Here is a 17723-nt window from a genome sequence, read left to right on the forward strand (position 1 = left end):
TCTTAATGTAATTGAATGATAGTTGTTATTTAGATCAATTTCTTTACGCTCAGCTCGCAGACTGCTATCACAGTATATAATTAAACAATCACAATTACAATTCCAGAGAAAATGCCAACCCTAGAACTATAGTGCACTAAGCCACAGCATCTAGCATATCTCTGAGCACTATTATTCAAATTAGCTTGAATGACAAACTTGGTAAACAAGATACCGCAGCGCCCAACATTCCGGGTGATACGCATTATGCTCAATTATCGGTCTTACATAATCCGTATGTCCCCGCTCGCTTAGTATGTCGTCTGTCTGACTGAAACCTCAACTCTCGCCCTGTACGTCTTATCAACGCACAATGTACATGTGCATCTCATTATAATATCAAATAGCTGATATGTGCAAGGTTCCTCTACAAAGTGCACCGAGTCACTCGCAAGCTTGAACCCGATCGGCCCATAATCATATCGATCAGTAGGTAAATAGTGCCATGTGGCAAAACGGCTCAGTCGCGGAAAAATAGCTCACATCCTTCTGAACGCATGCGAAATTGCATTCCTCACATAGCTCACCAGGTGCGTTGAAAGTGCAAGTGACGAACGATTATTTCTCGATTATCTTCTCCTCCCCTCGATATGTATCTGAGTTTGCTACAGCTGTTTGGATCGGTGAATGCGTTCACCAAAAGAATCTTAGGGGTGGCTAAGGATCATGGAACTCGATTCAGCAGAATGGCACAGGTTCACGTGTCAGCAACCCAGAATTGACGTGTTGATGACTGATCTAGCTCAATTTAAAACTTATTTACTTATAACTGAACATCCCTAAGTAAGCAGAGAACTGCATGTATTTGCGAGCATAATTATGATAAGCTTTTATTTTGTCGTATTTTCGTCTCTTCGTCTGTCGACCCTCGGAGGATCTCTCACCAGTCTGTCGTCCATCGTGATGGATTGATTGATGTAATTATATGCTAATTCTACGCCGATCTACCGTCCAGCGCGGTGCACCACGATAACTTGTGCAGCATGACATGCGTATGATCTAATGCGTGGAAGTCACTTGACAAGACTCGGAAACTTATGCTCTACCCATTAGCAACCCAAACTGGGAGACATGCTTAGGAAAAGGTATAAAGCTTAGGACCGATTCGGAGTCCATTGGCAGTATCAAATTCATCGGCAGATCGTGTGATACTGATTCTGTAGGATTAGTTGATAGGCGTGGTAGATTCTAGTGAAATGAAACGCCCAACGGTGAGACTGTGGAAAGCAATAGAAGTCGTACAACCACGTGATTCAAATTTATTCTATTCTAGGTATTGTTCCTGTTAGTGACGTTAGCCGCAGGAGCTGTCCTTGGAGATGCAGACGTTGAGCAACCGAATTCAAACACAGGCAAATCCGTCCAGCCTCAGAAAGAGGATGCATCGCTTTCGGAAGGCTCAGAAAAAAGAACCGCAAAGCGGCACATCTCCCTTGGCCTTGGCTACGGAGGAGGACATGGATTTTCGGGTAGTTTGCATGGAGGCAACTCGGGTGGATTCGTTGGGAAAGGCGTAGGACTTGGCTATGGAGGATCGTACGGGCATGGCTATGGTTATGATGGTGGATTTCAAGGATCTGTGAAAAGTGTAGGAATTGGCTATGGTGGAGGCTACGGCGGTTCTTATGGACATGGTTACGGTTATGATGGAGGTTTTCATGGATCTGGATTCGGATACGGCTACGGTGGTGGATATTCTAGCCACGGGGACTTTCACAACGGTTATCACGGAAGTTATAGCTATCCGAAACCATTCTTGACGGCAACGATCAAGGAACACTTTCCAGTACCAGTACCCAAACCATATCCCGTATTCATCAAGAAGACAGTTCCAGTTCCCATCACAATTTCCAAACCAGTACCATATCCAGTGTTTGTAAAGAAACCTTATCCAGTTCCAATTGATCGACCAGTACCGGTGGCAGTCCCATATCCTGTTACGAAACATGTGCAAGTTCCAGTTCCGCATCCTTACCCAGTGCCAGTGAGAGTGCCAACTCCAGTAGTAGTTACCAAACCGGTAGTTGTAACCAAACCTGTTATAGTGACCAAACCGGTGTACATCACGAAGCACTACACACCCATAGTCAGTGCTCCACTAATATCTACACCTCTGTATGCCGCACATAGCCCAATTTTGGCAACGACTGGACACATCTCCGTTTCCAATCACGGAGTTCATCAATCCCATGGATCGCATCTGCAAGCCAGTTCGCATGGCTATTCTAGTGGAAGCCATTATGGTGGTGGTGGTGGTGGTGGACAATACATTGGGGCAGGCAATTCTGCGTACGATTCTCTGGGACATTATGGAGCCTCTGGTAATTATGGAGCCTCTGGAAATTATGGATCCTCTGGTAATTATGGAGCCTCTGGTAATTATGGATCTTCTGGTCATTATGGAGCCTCTGGTCATTATGGATCAGAGGGACACTTTTCGGCTGGAGGAAACTACGGAGCAGAAGCTCACTATTCAGCAGGAGCAGTAGGAGGAACGATCTGCGACCATTAATTACATCACTAGTTAATATATTTGTTACTAAATGCTCAAAAACTATTAAAGTCATAAGTGTAGAACATGGAAGCAATAGAACAATTAGTAATTAAAAAGTTTATAGATGAGAAATAAATCAAACGAATTAAGAAATGAATCATATCACGTTTCGCTCCACTTCGCAGTACACCAAACTATTTCAGGTCCTCCAATATGAGACAACACAATAAAATAAAATAGTTATCATCATATTGCCCGGCATACGTCGCACTCATTTTAAACTAAGAGGAAGAGGTGACAATTGGCTTCTTACTCTTTATTTTTTTTTTCTCTATCTCTATTTTTATCTATGTCTATCTCTATCTTACGCACATCAAATCAGCCAATCACGAGTTGGTTCACGTTTGACAGAAAAGTGGTTCATTTTTGCCCCCGTATTGTCACCTCTTCTCTTCTTTTAGGCCGTTCGCAATGCTGTTGTATTTTATAAGGACTGTTTCAATTAACCACTTCGTCAAGCAAAACTGGACCAAATAATTTCTATTTTTTTATGAAACGCACAAATGTTGGCTACTTTTCTCGAGGTTCTAGAAAAAAAACCTCAAAATAATGTTTTATTTCAAAGTTCGAGTAGTAGTAAATGTCATTTTAAGTGCTCGAATAAAGTGGTTAATTTGAAACTAGAACAGAAACGCATCTCTCGCAATGCTGAGTTGCAGATTAATTATTCGAGCACTATTTTGCACCAGATTTGCAACTGCTCGACTATTCTGTTTTATTTCTGAGCGAGTTTGAAACACGAATGGAACTCTGTTTCAAATTTCTTTGGATGTGTTTAAAGATGTTTCTAAGAGCTTCACAAACAAAAAACGAAGAACTTCATAGAGAATAGTAAAGTTTTTGAAAATTGATTTTACTCATGTTCTGAATGTTAAACATAGAGTCGGACATAGTGCGCTGTATTCGCACAATGATGTGCTAAAAATCGCGCTATGTTTGACGTACAGAACGAGAGCAAAACAGAACGTCACGTGTGGGGTTTTCCGACTAGACCGACAATAGAGAACGAGCGATTATAATGTATGCTGATCTCGCATCATAATCAAAGGTAAATAAGGGATTAAGTCGTGATCGTACCAAAGTATAACGAACGGAAGATCGTACAAAAAAGGTCCCGTACACAAAATCATTTAAATTTAGGTGCTCTGAGAATGACATATAGACCTTTTTGACGTTTAATAGTCTTTCTCTATCCAGCACTCATGAATGAATGAACGGTTTGTTTTCCCACTAATCTGTTTCCCTCTTGCTCGCACTCGTTCGATTTAAATGGTGCAGTAGTGTGCGCCGATTAAACGTCAAATAGCTCTATACGAGCGTCAATTTTGACATAAATTTGAGCTCAATCAAACGTACTCTTCGTCGAGCAACGAACTTTTCAGTCTCGGAGCACTTAATATTACATGACATGTTTGTTTACGTCTCATCTTTTATGTCAAAGACGGATTCCATCACGTGTAAAATTAGTAATTTCTAAGTGTGTAACTGACACAAAAGACCTCACCCATAATGATGTATGAAAATAAATGCAAGACTTAAGCTAGATGTGACTGAGTAATAACCAGTGCTGTAAATTTTCATATCATTCGATTGAAGACAACCAATAACCAATACAACCATTCAATCAATTCTGTGTAAACAAATTCTCACATGACCATCATTTGAAGAGCCTCTTTCTCATTCGAAGCTCATTGTCACTGTCAATTGAGTCACTCACTATCATTTGATATACGACAGTGGAGTATGGAAGAAAGGTAGCAAAATTGTTCCGAACAGACAAGTCGACTCGATGTCGGATCAATGTAAGGCTAATTAAAGGTCGATGTAGACCCAATGTCGTGTTGTTGTCGGGTCAACATTGGGTTGGGATTTGGTAGAAGCCAGTTTGGTGTCGGATTATCTTAGCTTTTTCGCCGGAATGTCGACTAGAGCTCAGTTAATGTGTAGGTTACACTCAATTGAACGACATATACAGTAATGCCCCGTTTTTGTCAGCCCCCTGATGAATTTAAGGCTGACAAAAACGGGACACTGACAAAATCGGGACATTTTTTTTCGCTTAATTTTTTTAACATAATATCTTTAAATGCTGTTTGATAATGCAAGATGTATGTTTTAGGAATCATTCAATATATACGAGCCCATTTTGGGGGGCGGGGGGAGCTGGAATTTCAAACTTGTCGTAAGTGTCATATAAGAAAAGACATTCTTACATTGATGGTGTGGGGGATGGGGGGGGGGGGGTTAGCTAAATGGACTTAGGTAAGAATTGAATGGCCACTCAATGCATATGTGGTTAAGCATTTTCTGTAAGAACAACAATAATAATACATAGTGCATAATAAAGACTTGCATATGTCCCATGGACCACATATTAAAATTCTCTGAATGAAATTTGTAGAGATTTTCACACACACACACACACACACACACACACACACACACACACACACACACACACACACACACACACACACACACACACACACACACACACACACACACACACACACACACACACACACACACACACACACACACACACACACACACACACACACACACACACACAACACACACACTTACACACACACACACACACTTCCGGAAAGGGAGATCGACGGTGGATGCAATTCGGACAGTGGTCGAGAGAGCTGAAAAGGCGTCCAAACAGAAGCGGAGAGGAGATCGATATTGCGCCGTGATAACGATCGACGTCAAGAATGCGTTCAACAGCGCCAGCTGGGAGGCCATCACCGAAGCACTGCATAGAATGAGGGTCCCTGACTACCTGTGCAGGATCCTGAGGAGTTATTTCCAGAACCGGGTTCTGGTCTACGAGACAGACATGGGACAGAGATCGATTAGGATCACAGCGGGAGTTCCACAAGGCTCCATCCTTGGTCCAACGCTCTGGAACGGGATGTACAACGGCGTGCTAACGCTGAAACTGCCCAAAGGAGTTGAGATCGTTGGCTTTGCGGACGACGTCGTCTTGACGGTAACAGGCGAGACGCTGGAAGAGGTGGAAGTGTTGTCAACCGAGGCAATCGACATAATTGGTAACTGGATGAAAGGAGCGAAGCTGCAAATAGCCCACCACAAAACGGAAGTGTTATTGGTCAGTAACTGTAAAGCGGTACAGCGGGCAGAAATCACCGTCGGGGAGCACACCATAGCCTCGAAGCGTGTGTTAAAATACCTGGGAGTGATGATCGATGACCGGCTAAACTTCAACAGCCACGTCGAATATGCCTGTGAGAAGGCTTCGAAGGCCATCAACGCGATAGCTAGAATCATGCCGAACAACGCTGGTCCCAGCAGTAGCAAGATGCGTCTTCTGGCCAGCGTGTCATCATCGATACTGAGATATGGAGGTCCAGCCTGGGTTCCAGCGCTGGAAACGAAGCAGAACCAAAGGAAACTGAGCAGTACGTTCCGGCTCATGGCCATGCGAGTCGTGAGTGCGTACAGAACCATCTCGTCGGAAGCAGTATGCGTTATCGCCGGTATGATCCCTATCGGCATCACCCTGGCGGAGGACAGCGAGTGCTACAGGCAGAGAGAAGCCGGAAGAGTACGGAAAGTTGTGAGAGTGGAGTCATTGGCTAAGTGGCAACAGGAGTGGAACACGACGGAGAACGGTAGATGGACACATAGACTAATACCGATTCTTTCGACCTGGGTGAACAGAAAACACGGAGAAGTCAATTTCCACCTAACGCAGTTCCTGTCTGGCCACGGCTGCTTCAGGAAATACCTGCATCGGTTCGGACACGCAGCGTCACCCCTCTGTCCGGAGTGTGGCAACGTCGATGAAACGCCGGAGCATGTGGTCTTTGACTGTCCAAGGTTCGAGGCAGTGCGAACGGAGATGCCCGTCCTTAACGTGGAGAATGTCGTTGATGAAATGTGTCGAGAGGAGGACTCTTGGAATGCCGTCAGCAGGGCAGTCACACAGATTATGTCAGAGCTGCAGCGTAAATGGAGAGAAGAGCAGCGATCTAGCAACGCCAGCTAGCGCTGAGAGTACGACAAGTGCATGAGCACAGCCACCCCCCGAAGTAGTCGCTTCACAGTGGTCCCGGGGGGATCCAGGCAGAGGAGAGAGTAAGGAATTGGTTTTAGTGGAGCTGCACTAGGCAACTAGTGGATACCACACCGTGCCACCTTCACTACAGGCCAGGCTTCTTGAAGCTTTCCTAAACCTTACTATATAAAAAAAAAAAAAACACACACACACACACACACTTACACTTACACACACACACACACACACACACACACACACACACACACACACACACACACACACACACACACACACACACACACACACACACACACACACACACACACACACACACACACACACACACACACACACACACACACACACACACACACACACACACACACACACACACACACACACACACACACGGGCTACAAATGGTGAATTGACAACCTGGGAAGAGCGTTTTTCCTATCTCTGGTCCTCACAAGTTCCTACCTCACACCTCCCCGTGGTGTAGCCTGGGCAATGTTGTCCTTCTGACAATAGCAAAGTGAGGGGGTGCGACGCGAACACTGGCGCGGTAACCATAACACGGCGATCGAGGAAATGCTTCGTCAACCCGCAGGAGTGCCAACCGGCACATTAGGATCGACGCCAGTAAGATCCTTATTACGGCATACTGGATACGGCATGGAACTATGGACACGACACGGCACAATGGATTGGATACCACGCTACAGGGCTGACAGTCGTGCTATTCTGCTCCCTAAGTAAAGAAGGGTGACACCTTCTTGAAATGGCGAGTGGGCTAATAGTGCGGCTGCCCCCGTCCCGGTAAAACCTTGGCAGGCCTCCGGATACGTTCAAAACTCGTCACCAATTGGTGATTGGTGAGTAGTAGACTCAGATGTAACATTCCTGACTTACGCCGATCTGGCTCTGAACACGGCCCCCATGAAGGACCGTGTCAACCCTAGCATGGCCTCCCTGCTTGCATAGATAACCATGGGATCACGATAGGCGACTACATACAACGAGTGGAGATAGCGGCCCGGAGGGGGGACCCAACAGAATGGAGAAAAACGGAGAAAAAAACAAAAAAGAAGAAAATGAGAAAACCCAAAAAAATATGAAGGACGACGGCAAGACGCCAGAAATTGAAAACGGAGGAGCGAACGTGTTCGCAAGGAGCGGGATATTGCAGAGATCACCAGTGTTGAACCTGGAGGCAACAGCGAGTTCCAACAGCAGCAGTAAGCCCCAAGGTGAGCAGCAAGGACACCAAGGAGAGCTAGGTCTTATGCTAAGCCAGGTGTTCACACCGAAATCCAGCAGTAGCACACCCCAAGAAGGATTGCAGCTTGGGAAGACCAAATTGATGGAGGTCAGGAGGAGGATCAATGAACTCCATGACTTCATCAAGGATAAGAGCAACGTCCACAAGGCAATAAAGGAAATGGTGACGGGCATCAAATCCGCCATTATTGCTGCCGAACGTGAACAGGATGCGCTGAGGACGAGGTCCGTAACTGCCGAAAGGGCACTGATCGAGGCCAAGGAGAAAGCAGCAGCTGAAATACAGGAGACGCCAAAGGAACCTCGAAATCCACGCTCGGAGAAGAGGAAAAGGGAAACTCCAGGAGAGGAAGAGGAGTTGAAAAAAGTCAAGAACGACAAAGAAGACAACAAGGAGGAAGGCTGGCGTACCGTCGAGAAGCCAAAGGAGAAGTGGAAAAAACGGAAGGAAAAAGACGTGAAGAAGAAAGCTGAACAGAAGAAGGAGATACCCAGGACTCGTCGGGAGCGAAGTAAGGGCGATGCTCTGATCGTCGAAGCTAAGGACAAAACGTCGTATGCAGCACTCCTCCGGAAGGTACGAGAGGATCCGGAGTTGAAGCAACTAGGAGAGAACGTGGTGAAAACCAGGCGAACCCAGAAAGGCGAGATCCTCTTTGAGCTGAAGAAGGATCCTGCTATCAAGAGCTCAGCCTACAAGGAGCTCGTTGAAAAGTCTCTTGGTGAAGGGGCGAGCGTAAGAGCTCTATCCCAGGAGACAGTGGTCGAGTGCAGGGACCTGGACGAGATCACCACAGAAGAGGAGCTAAGAAGTGCGTTGAGAGTGCACTGCGATCTGGGAGATGTCCCGATGTCAATCCGCATGAGGAAGGCGTACGGCGGCATGCAAACGGCGGTTATACGGCTTTCGACAGCTGCAGCGAATAAGCTGTTGGAGACGGGCAAGGTCAAGGTTGGCTGGTCATTGTGCTCGCTGAAAGCCACTCCTCGGGTTACCAAGCAATTGGAGCGATGCTTCAAGTGCATGGGATTCGGTCACCAGGCGAGGAACTGCAATGGCCCTGACAGATCTGATCTGTGCAGGAAATGCGGAGAGAAAGGCCATATTGCAAGAGGCTGCACGAAGCATCCGAGGTGTATGCTCTGCAAAAAAGAGGACGGTAACGATCATACGACGGGAGGCTTCAAATGCCTAGCATACAAAAAGGCGATGGCAGGCCAACAGTAATGGAGGTAACCCAAATAAACCTCAATCATTGCGATATTGCTCAGCAACTGTTGTGGCAGTCGACAACAGAAACAAAGTGCGACGTTGCAATCATTGCGGAACCGTATCGAGTCCCTCCCGATAACGGTAACTGGGTTGCGGATAGAGCTGGGATGGCAGCTATACAAGTTATGGGCAGATACCCCATTCAAGAAGTGGTTGCGAGCTCATACGAAGGCTTCGTCATCGCCAAAATCAACGGAATCTTCATGTGTAGTTGTTACGCACCCCCCAGATGGACGATGGAGAAGTTCCACGAGATGCTTGATGGACTTACCGAAGAGCTGGTCGGACGACGACCGGTAGTCATCGGAGGAGACTTCAATGCTTGGGCAGTGGAGTGGGGAAGCAGGTGTTCCAATGCAAGAGGGCACAGTCTGCTGGAAGCTCTGGCAAAACTGGAAGTTATGCTGGCCAATAAAGGCACCAGCAGCACTTTTCGCAGAGATGGCCGAGAATCCATTATCGACGTTACTTTCTGCAGTCCGTCGCTGATGGCAAACATGGATTGGAGAGTGTGCGAAGGATATACCCATAGCGACCATCAGGCGATACGATATGGCATCGGTCAACGGAATACTGTGGCAGTACGGAGGACGAGAACTTGTGACCGAAAGTGGAAGACGAAAGCTTTCGACAAGGATTTGTTCGTTGAGGCACTTCGTGTGGACGGGAGTCCCATAGATCTAAATGCGGACGAGCTGACAGAAACGTTAGTGAGAGCATGTGACACGACCATGCCGAGGAAACTGGAGCCAAATAACAGACGGCGTCCAGTCTACTGGTGGAACGAGGCACTTAGTACTCTCCGCGCTAGTTGTCTCAGAGCCAGAAGACGTGTTCAGAGAGCAAGAACGGAAGCAGACAGAGAGGAACGAAGAGAAGTGTTTCGAGCGGTCAGGGCCGCTTTTAAACGAGTGATTAAGCAGAGCAAGTCGAACTGTTTTAAGGAGCTGTGTCGAGACGCTGATGCCAACCCCTGGGGCGACGCATACCGAGTCGTGATGGCGAAGATCAGAGGTCCAACGATGCCCGCTGAAATGTGCCCAGAGAAGCTGAAAGTCATCGTGGAAGGACTTTTCCCGAAGCACGACTCAACAACCTGGCCACCTACACCGTACGGAGAAGGAGAGGGAGATAACGTCGAAATCACCAACGAGGAGCTCGTAGTAGTGGCGAAAGGATTGAAGGTGAAGAAAGCTCCCGGTCCGGATGGAATCCCCAACGTAGCGTTGAAAGCGGCGATCCAGTCGTCCCCGGACATGTTCAGGATGGTGCTGCAGAAATGCCTGAACGAGGGTCACTTCCCTGACAGGTGGAAGATACAGAAGCTAGTGTTGCTGCCGAAACCAGGAAAACCGCCGGGGGATCCAGCATCATACAGGCCTATATGCCTGCTGGATACACTCGGAAAACTCTTGGAGAGGATCATCCTAAACAGGCTGACGAAATACACGGAGAGTGAGCACGGATTGTCGGAGAGGCAGTTCGGATTCCGGAAAGGGAGATCGACGGTGGATGCAATTCGGACAGTGGTCGAGAGAGCTGAAAAGGCGTCCAAACAGAAGCGGAGAGGAGATCGATATTGCGCCGTGATAACGATCGACGTCAAGAATGCGTTCAACAGCGCCAGCTGGGAGGCCATCACCGAAGCACTGCATAGAATGCGGGTCCCTGACTACCTGTGCAGGATCCTGAGGAGTTATTTCCAGAACCGGGTTCTGGTCTACGAGACAGACATGGGACAGAGATCGATTAGGATCACAGCGGGAGTTCCACAAGGCTCCATCCTTGGTCCAACGCTCTGGAACGGGATGTACAACGGCGTGCTAACGCTGAAACTGCCCAAAGGAGTTGAGATCGTTGGCTTTGCGGACGACGTCGTCTTGACGGTAACAGGCGAGACGCTGGAAGAGGTGGAAGTGTTGTCAACCGAGGCAATCGACATGATTGGTAACTGGATGAAAGGAGCGAAGCTGCAAATAGCCCACCACAAAACGGAAGTGTTATTGGTCAGTAACTGTAAAGCGGTACAGCGGGCAGAAATCACCGTCGGGGAGCACACCATAGCCTCGAAGCGTGTGTTAAAATACCTGGGAGTGATGATCGATGACCGGCTAAACTTCAACAGCCACGTCGAATATGCCTGTGAGAAGGCTTCGAAGGCCATCAACGCGATAGCTAGAATCATGCCGAACAACGCTGGTCCCAGCAGTAGCAAGAGGCGTCTTCTGGCCAGCGTGTCATCATCGATACTGAGATATGGAGGTCCAGCCTGGGTTCCAGCGCTGGAAACGAAGCAGAACCAAAGGAAACTGAGCAGTACGTTCCGGCTCATGGCCATGCGAGTCGTGAGTGCGTACAGAACCATCTCGTCGGAAGCAGTATGCGTTATCGCCGGTATGATCCCTATCGGCATCACCCTGGCGGAGGACAGCGAGTGCTACAGGCAGAGAGAAGCCGGAAGAGTACGGAAAGTTGTGAGAGTGGAGTCATTGGCTAAGTGGCAACAGGAGTGGAACACGACGGAGAACGGTAGATGGACACATAGACTAATACCGATTCTTTCGACCTGGGTGAACAGAAAACACGGAGAAGTCAATTTCCACCTAACGCAGTTCCTGTCTGGCCACGGCTGCTTCAGGAAATACCTGCATCGGTTCGGACACGCAGCGTCACCCCTCTGTCCGGAGTGTGGCAACGTCGATGAAACGCCGGAGCATGTGGTCTTTGACTGTCCAAGGTTCGAGGCAGTGCGAACGGAGATGCCCGTCCTTAACGTGGAGAATGTCGTTGATGAAATGTGTCGAGAGGAGGACTCTTGGAATGCCGTCAGCAGGGCAGTCACACAGATTATGTCAGAGCTGCAGCGTAAATGGAGAGAAGAGCAGCGATCTAGCAACGCCAGCTAGCGCTGAGAGTACGACAAGTGCATGAGCACAGCCACCCCCCGAAGTAGTCGCTTCACAGTGGTCCCGGGGGGATCCAGGCAGAGGAGAGAGTAAGGAATGGGTTTTAGTGGAGCTGCACTAGGCAACTAGTGGATACCACACCGTGCCACCTTCACTACTGTAACCGTTGGTTTCTTAAATCGATTTGCATTAGCTTCGCCAAGTGCACCACCTCCTTTAAAAACACCTTGCCTTATGCAAAGTAGTGCTGCCACCTATGTGTCAGTAGACGGTGTTCATTCAGTAGTCGACCTAATTAGACTTTCATTATTCTTACACTGTAAATGCAGCATAAAAAAGGAATATGATTCACGAATGAATAATACTGGTTTTGTCAAAAAAAGGGAAGCCCCAAGAACCTTCTAGATACCGCCGTCCAACCAATTCTTTCTTTCTGGCTCAAGACTTCGAGATAGTTAGTAGTGCGCGGCGTGTTCTTAAAAATCGAGTTAGTTGTCCGAAGTGAAAAGTGTGATTTTTGAGTAATATTTAATTCTTTTATTTTAGGAAAGTTAGTAGTGTGTAGTAAGGGAGTTAGTGTTTCGTGTAGAAGTAGTGTTAGTAGTGTGTAATAAGGTAAAGAGTTAGTTATTTGTTAGTAGTGTATAAACTTATTGTTAGTGTTACCTTATTTAGGGTTCTGTGTAAAACAAAGCCAACGTGGTCCCTTTCCGTTAAGCGGGTCTTACACGTTGAAGATCGGAAAAAGGTAAAGTTTTATATGGTTAAGATTTCTAATTCGACGCGGAAATTATGGTGTATGTGTGTGGTTGGGACTAATGCCTGTTTTAATAGGCCTGACTAGGCCTTTTTCCGTCCGTTGTGCACAAATCGGACATTTATTTCCAGTTATACTCCCAACTTGGACACACGTGAACGCTATACGATTCCCGGAGCCAGAAATCAACCCTGCGTGTACTCCCTTGGAGACAACGGCAGAAGCGGGAAATTCTCGACGTCCAAGTTGTGGATCCACGTTCGGTATCAAAATGGCGATGCAATAGACAATAAGTCCATTGTAGTCAGATCGACGCATGGTCAGGGAAACCATTGCTGTGGTAATTGTTAGTCGCCATTCAAGGATGCCATCATAACGCCTAAAACCACCGTAAGCCACCATCACCGTAAGCCACCATCACCGAAAGCCACCATCACCATCACCACCGAAACCGTAAGCCACCGTCACCGATAGTCGGTATCACCACCGCAAGTCACCATCATCACTACCACCACAGTCCCACCACCAAAACCGTAAGTCGCGCTGGTCCAATTATTAAAACACAAATGAGCATGCAAGAACAGAATAGTACGAAGACAAAACACATAAGTTAGTTGACATGTATAGTAAAAAGGAAACAGATAAAACACGTGATCACGTAGGATTTTGTATGTTGTAAACCATCAAAATAAATGTTCAAGTATCGAGGCATGATTTCTAAATTACACATTACAGCTTTGTTGATTTATTAAGAAGTAGATATTTCTAGAATTTCACACATTTCTGAGTTATTCGTGTTTCGACGATGAAAATTCACCCAATGCTGGAATTTCCCACCCCTCGCTTTCTGAAATCTTTCCGAGGTTAGATTTGGTGAAACTAATGTATCTAGTTGGATTCAACCCTGATGAACCTTTTAGCGTTCATGTTGTTCATGTTTCTTCTTTATGCTAGAAGGTGCAGTGTCAAAGAGAGTAAACATAAAACGACCCTGTGAGCTTTCCTTTATTCGTTTGAATTGAAGGAGGGTATAGATAGGAGTAACACTACAGACCAGGCTTCTTGAAGCTTTCCTAAACCTTACTATATAAAAAAAAAAAAAACACACAGACACACACACACACACTTACACACACACACACACTTACACACACACACACACACACACACACACACACACACACACACACACACACACACACACACACACACACACACACACGCACACACACACACACACACACACACACAGACACACACAGACACACACACACACAGACACACACACACACACACACACACACACACACACACACACACACACACACACACACACACACACACATACACACACACACACACACCAATTGGTGATTGGTGAGTGAGTAGTAGGCTCAGATGTAACATTACTGACTTACGCCGATCTGGCTCTGAACACGGCCCTATGAAGGACCGTGTCAACCCTAGCATGGCCTCCCTGCTTGCATAGATAACCATGGGATCACGATAGGAGACTACATACAACGAGTGGAGATAGCAGCCCGGAGGGGGGACCCATCAGAATGGAGAAAATCGGAGAAAAAAAACAAAAAAGACGAAAATGAAAAAAACCCAAAAAAATGTGAAGGACGACGGCAAGACGATAGTGATAGTGAAAACGGAGGAGCGAACGTGTTCGCAAGAAGCGGAAAGTTGCAGAGATCACCAGCGTCGAACCAGGTGACTACAGCTAGTTCCAGTAGTAGCATACCCCAAGTGGAACAGCATGGATCCCAAGGAGAGCAGCTAGGTGCGGTGCCATGCCAAATATTCACACCGAAATCCAGCAGCGGCAAACAGCAAGAATTGCAGCTTGGGAGAACCAAAATGACGGAGGTTAGGAGGAAGATCGATGAACTCTATGTGTTCGTGAAGGATAAGAACAACATACACAAGGAGGTCAAGCTACTAGCGACGGTCATCAAATCCGGCATAACTGTGGCAGATCGGGAACTGCAAGAATGGAGAAGAAGAGCTGAAGCGGCCGAAAAGGCTTTGCTTGAGGCCAAGGAGAATGCAATGCTGGCTGAAGCGCAGGAGACGCTGAAGGGACCAACGAACCCACGTCCGGAGAAAAGAGATAGGGAAACGCCATGAGACAAAGAGGACCCCAAAAAACACAAGGACTACGAATACGGGGACAAGGAGCAAGAAGATGGAGAAGACAGTGATTGGCGTAAAGTCGAAAACCAGAAGGAGAAGAGGAAAAAACTGAAGGAAGAAGAACAAAGGAAGAAGGAACAGAAGAAGAAGGAGGAGAAGGAAAAAAAGAATGAAGAGGAAGAGAAGAAGAAGAAGACGGAAGAGAGGAAGAAGGAATTCAAGAAGAAGGAAAACCCCAGGCATCGTAGGGAGAGAAGTAAGGGCGACGCTCTGGTTATCGAGGCGAAAGACAAAACGACATACGCAGCACTCCTCCGGAAAGTGAGAGAGGATCCGGAGTTGAAGAAACTAGGCGAGTACGTGGTGAAAACCAGGCGCACCCAGAAAGGCGAGATGCTCTTCGAGCTGAAGAAGGACTCGCGAGATGCTAGATGGACTCACCGGGGAGCTCACCGGACGGAGACCAATCGTCATTGAAGAAGATTTCAATGCTTGAGCAGTGGACTGGGGAAACAGATGTACCAACGCAAAAGGGTATAGCCTGCTGGAAGCTCTGGTAAAGTTGGACGTCAGTCTGGCCAACGAAGGAACCATCAGCACCTTCCGCAAAGATGGTAGGGAATCCATTATCGACGTCACTTTCTGCAGTCCGTCGTTAGTGGCAAGTATGAGTGTGTGAGGAGTACACTCATAGTGACCATCAGGCGATTAGGTACAGCTTTGGCCAACGGATACCTACGGCAAAGTGGAAAACGAAAGTAAGCAACCGGAGGTGGAAGACGAAGGCATTCGACAAGGATCTCATAATTTTCAACTAGCCCCTCAATCCCCCTCCCCCCTGCTTTGATCTTGCCACCACCGCACATTTAATTCTCAAAAAATGTCATTATTGAGCTCAACAATCAATAACATACGAATACGACTGTACAAAACAGTCCACCTCAACCAAAACTAATTGAATCATATAGGCTGACAAAATCGGGTCAAAAAGCTGACAAAATCGGGGGTAGACAAAATCGGGGGCTGACAAAATCGGGTCACCACTGTACTTCTTCTTCTTCTCTGCATTTCAAGCTTATTGCATATCGCATATTAGCTTATTGCGGGCTCTCAACTTAGTGTTCTACTAGATGCACTTCCACAGTTATTAATTGAGAGCTTTCGATACCTGTACCATTTTTGCATTGGTATGATTGTGTGGCAAGTCCAATCATACTTCTATGCCCATGGAAGTCGAGAAATTTTCCAACCCGAAAAATTCCTAGACCGGACCGGGAATTGAACCCAGCCACGTCCAGCATGGTCTTGCTTTGTAGCTGCGCCTTTACCGACTGAGGTAAGGGAGGCCCCTTACATATAGCGTTTCTCAAATGAGAATGATCCATGCCTTCGTCAAATGACTTACTTGGGCGTATCACCCATCCAAAGGAGGTCCCTCTCTTGATCCCCCTTCTGATGAAATTTATTTGAGCAATCAATTTGATATGCTCACGGATGATGAAAATGATCCTTCGTCCAGGCAAAATTCCATTAAACATAATACCAAAAATGAAAAAGCCCCCCCTATTGTGTAAACAACTTCCAATTCCCATGCTCTTCGCACGGAACTTTTGAACTTCGTTAAATTCAAGTGTTCACGTCAAATTGGCCGTAGGGATGAATGCCGTGCATTGGCTGCAACCTTGGACTTGGATTCAAGTGTCTTCTCAGGTATCTTACGACACCAAAATTTAACGTCTGTTTAAGGTTGTATCTTAGAGAAGAAAACATGTTGAATTTGTTCTTTGCTGAGGAATATTTACCGGCACGGCGAATGAGAACGACCCAATCTGAGTTTAGTTCACTCATAATCGCCAAAAGTGCAGGAACTCAGCGATGAGTAAATTTTCCTCATGGTTTCCTGTGGAAAACCTCAAGAGTCTGCCGAAAAATGTGGAAATTAACGAAAATTTTATTCATTCTAGGAGTAGTACAAAGAGTGAATTCAATCTTTACGTTTCTAGGGATTTTTTTCCTGGAAAAACTTAGGAAAACGTGAGGAAAATTTACTCATCGCTGAGTTTATACACTTTATGTGATTTATGAGTTAACTAAACTCAAATTTGGGTCGTTCTCATTCGCCGTGCAGGTTACATTCCTCTGCTGTTAATAACGGTCAGCCAGGAACAAATTCTACATTTGTACCCGTGGGTACAGATATCCCCCTGCTTCAAATTCATCATCTATACCTGCTGCTAACAATTATCAGCCAGTAAATGGAGATGCTGCTATTGTACCTGATAGAAATTGAAATCAAAAATCTAGCCACAATAATTATAGCAGATATTTTGATGATTTTGACTTAGATAGCATTACTGCTCCTAAACCGTAATTTTTACAGGAATCATTAATGGCCATGATTACTGATATGCTGAAAACTAACTCCATGTTTGATGCTATTCAAACTGGAATTAAATTTTCGAACAATATCGTCATAACTATAACATTTAGTAATTGAAACTTTTCCAACATTTCATGTAGGTGTTAGAGCATAGCCCTAATAAAAATTACCATAAAAGAGAGCCTTACCATTTGTGAGATAGTTTACTCATCCGGGATACAGTTCTTTTATGGTATTTGTTTATTAGGGAGTACACAGCAAAAAATGATAATGCTGATGTGATTGCAAAAAGAAGATACAATATTACATATATTTGAGCCAAATGAACTGTCAAAATCTGAGCCAAACGAACATTCCA

At 46.2% G+C, this 17723-nt stretch overlaps 2 protein-coding genes across 2 annotated transcripts; both read left to right on the forward strand.

Moving 5' to 3' along the window:
- The first annotated feature begins 1235 nt into the window (after positions 1-1235).
- Positions 1236-2551, forward strand: LOC135712202 (uncharacterized). The gene is made up of 4 exons (XM_065235163.1): positions 1236-1250; positions 1313-1592; positions 1632-2291; positions 2409-2551. The coding sequence occupies exons 1-4, from the start codon at positions 1236-1238 to the stop codon at positions 2549-2551; spliced, it is 1098 nt and encodes a 365-aa protein (XP_065091235.1).
- Positions 2552-14709: 12158 nt separating this feature from the next.
- LOC135712203 (uncharacterized) lies at positions 14710-15462 on the forward strand. Its single transcript, XM_065235164.1, has 2 exons — positions 14710-14898; positions 15007-15462. The coding sequence occupies exons 1-2, from the start codon at positions 14710-14712 to the stop codon at positions 15460-15462; spliced, it is 645 nt and encodes a 214-aa protein (XP_065091236.1).
- The last annotated feature ends 2261 nt before the right edge of the window (positions 15463-17723 follow it).

The sequence above is a fragment of the Ochlerotatus camptorhynchus genome, unplaced genomic scaffold (assembly GCF_037179485.1).
Source record: "Ochlerotatus camptorhynchus isolate MF236.1 unplaced genomic scaffold, CSIRO-AGI_Acam_v1.1 ptg000465l, whole genome shotgun sequence".
Taxonomy (NCBI): Eukaryota; Metazoa; Arthropoda; class Insecta; order Diptera; family Culicidae; genus Ochlerotatus; species Ochlerotatus camptorhynchus.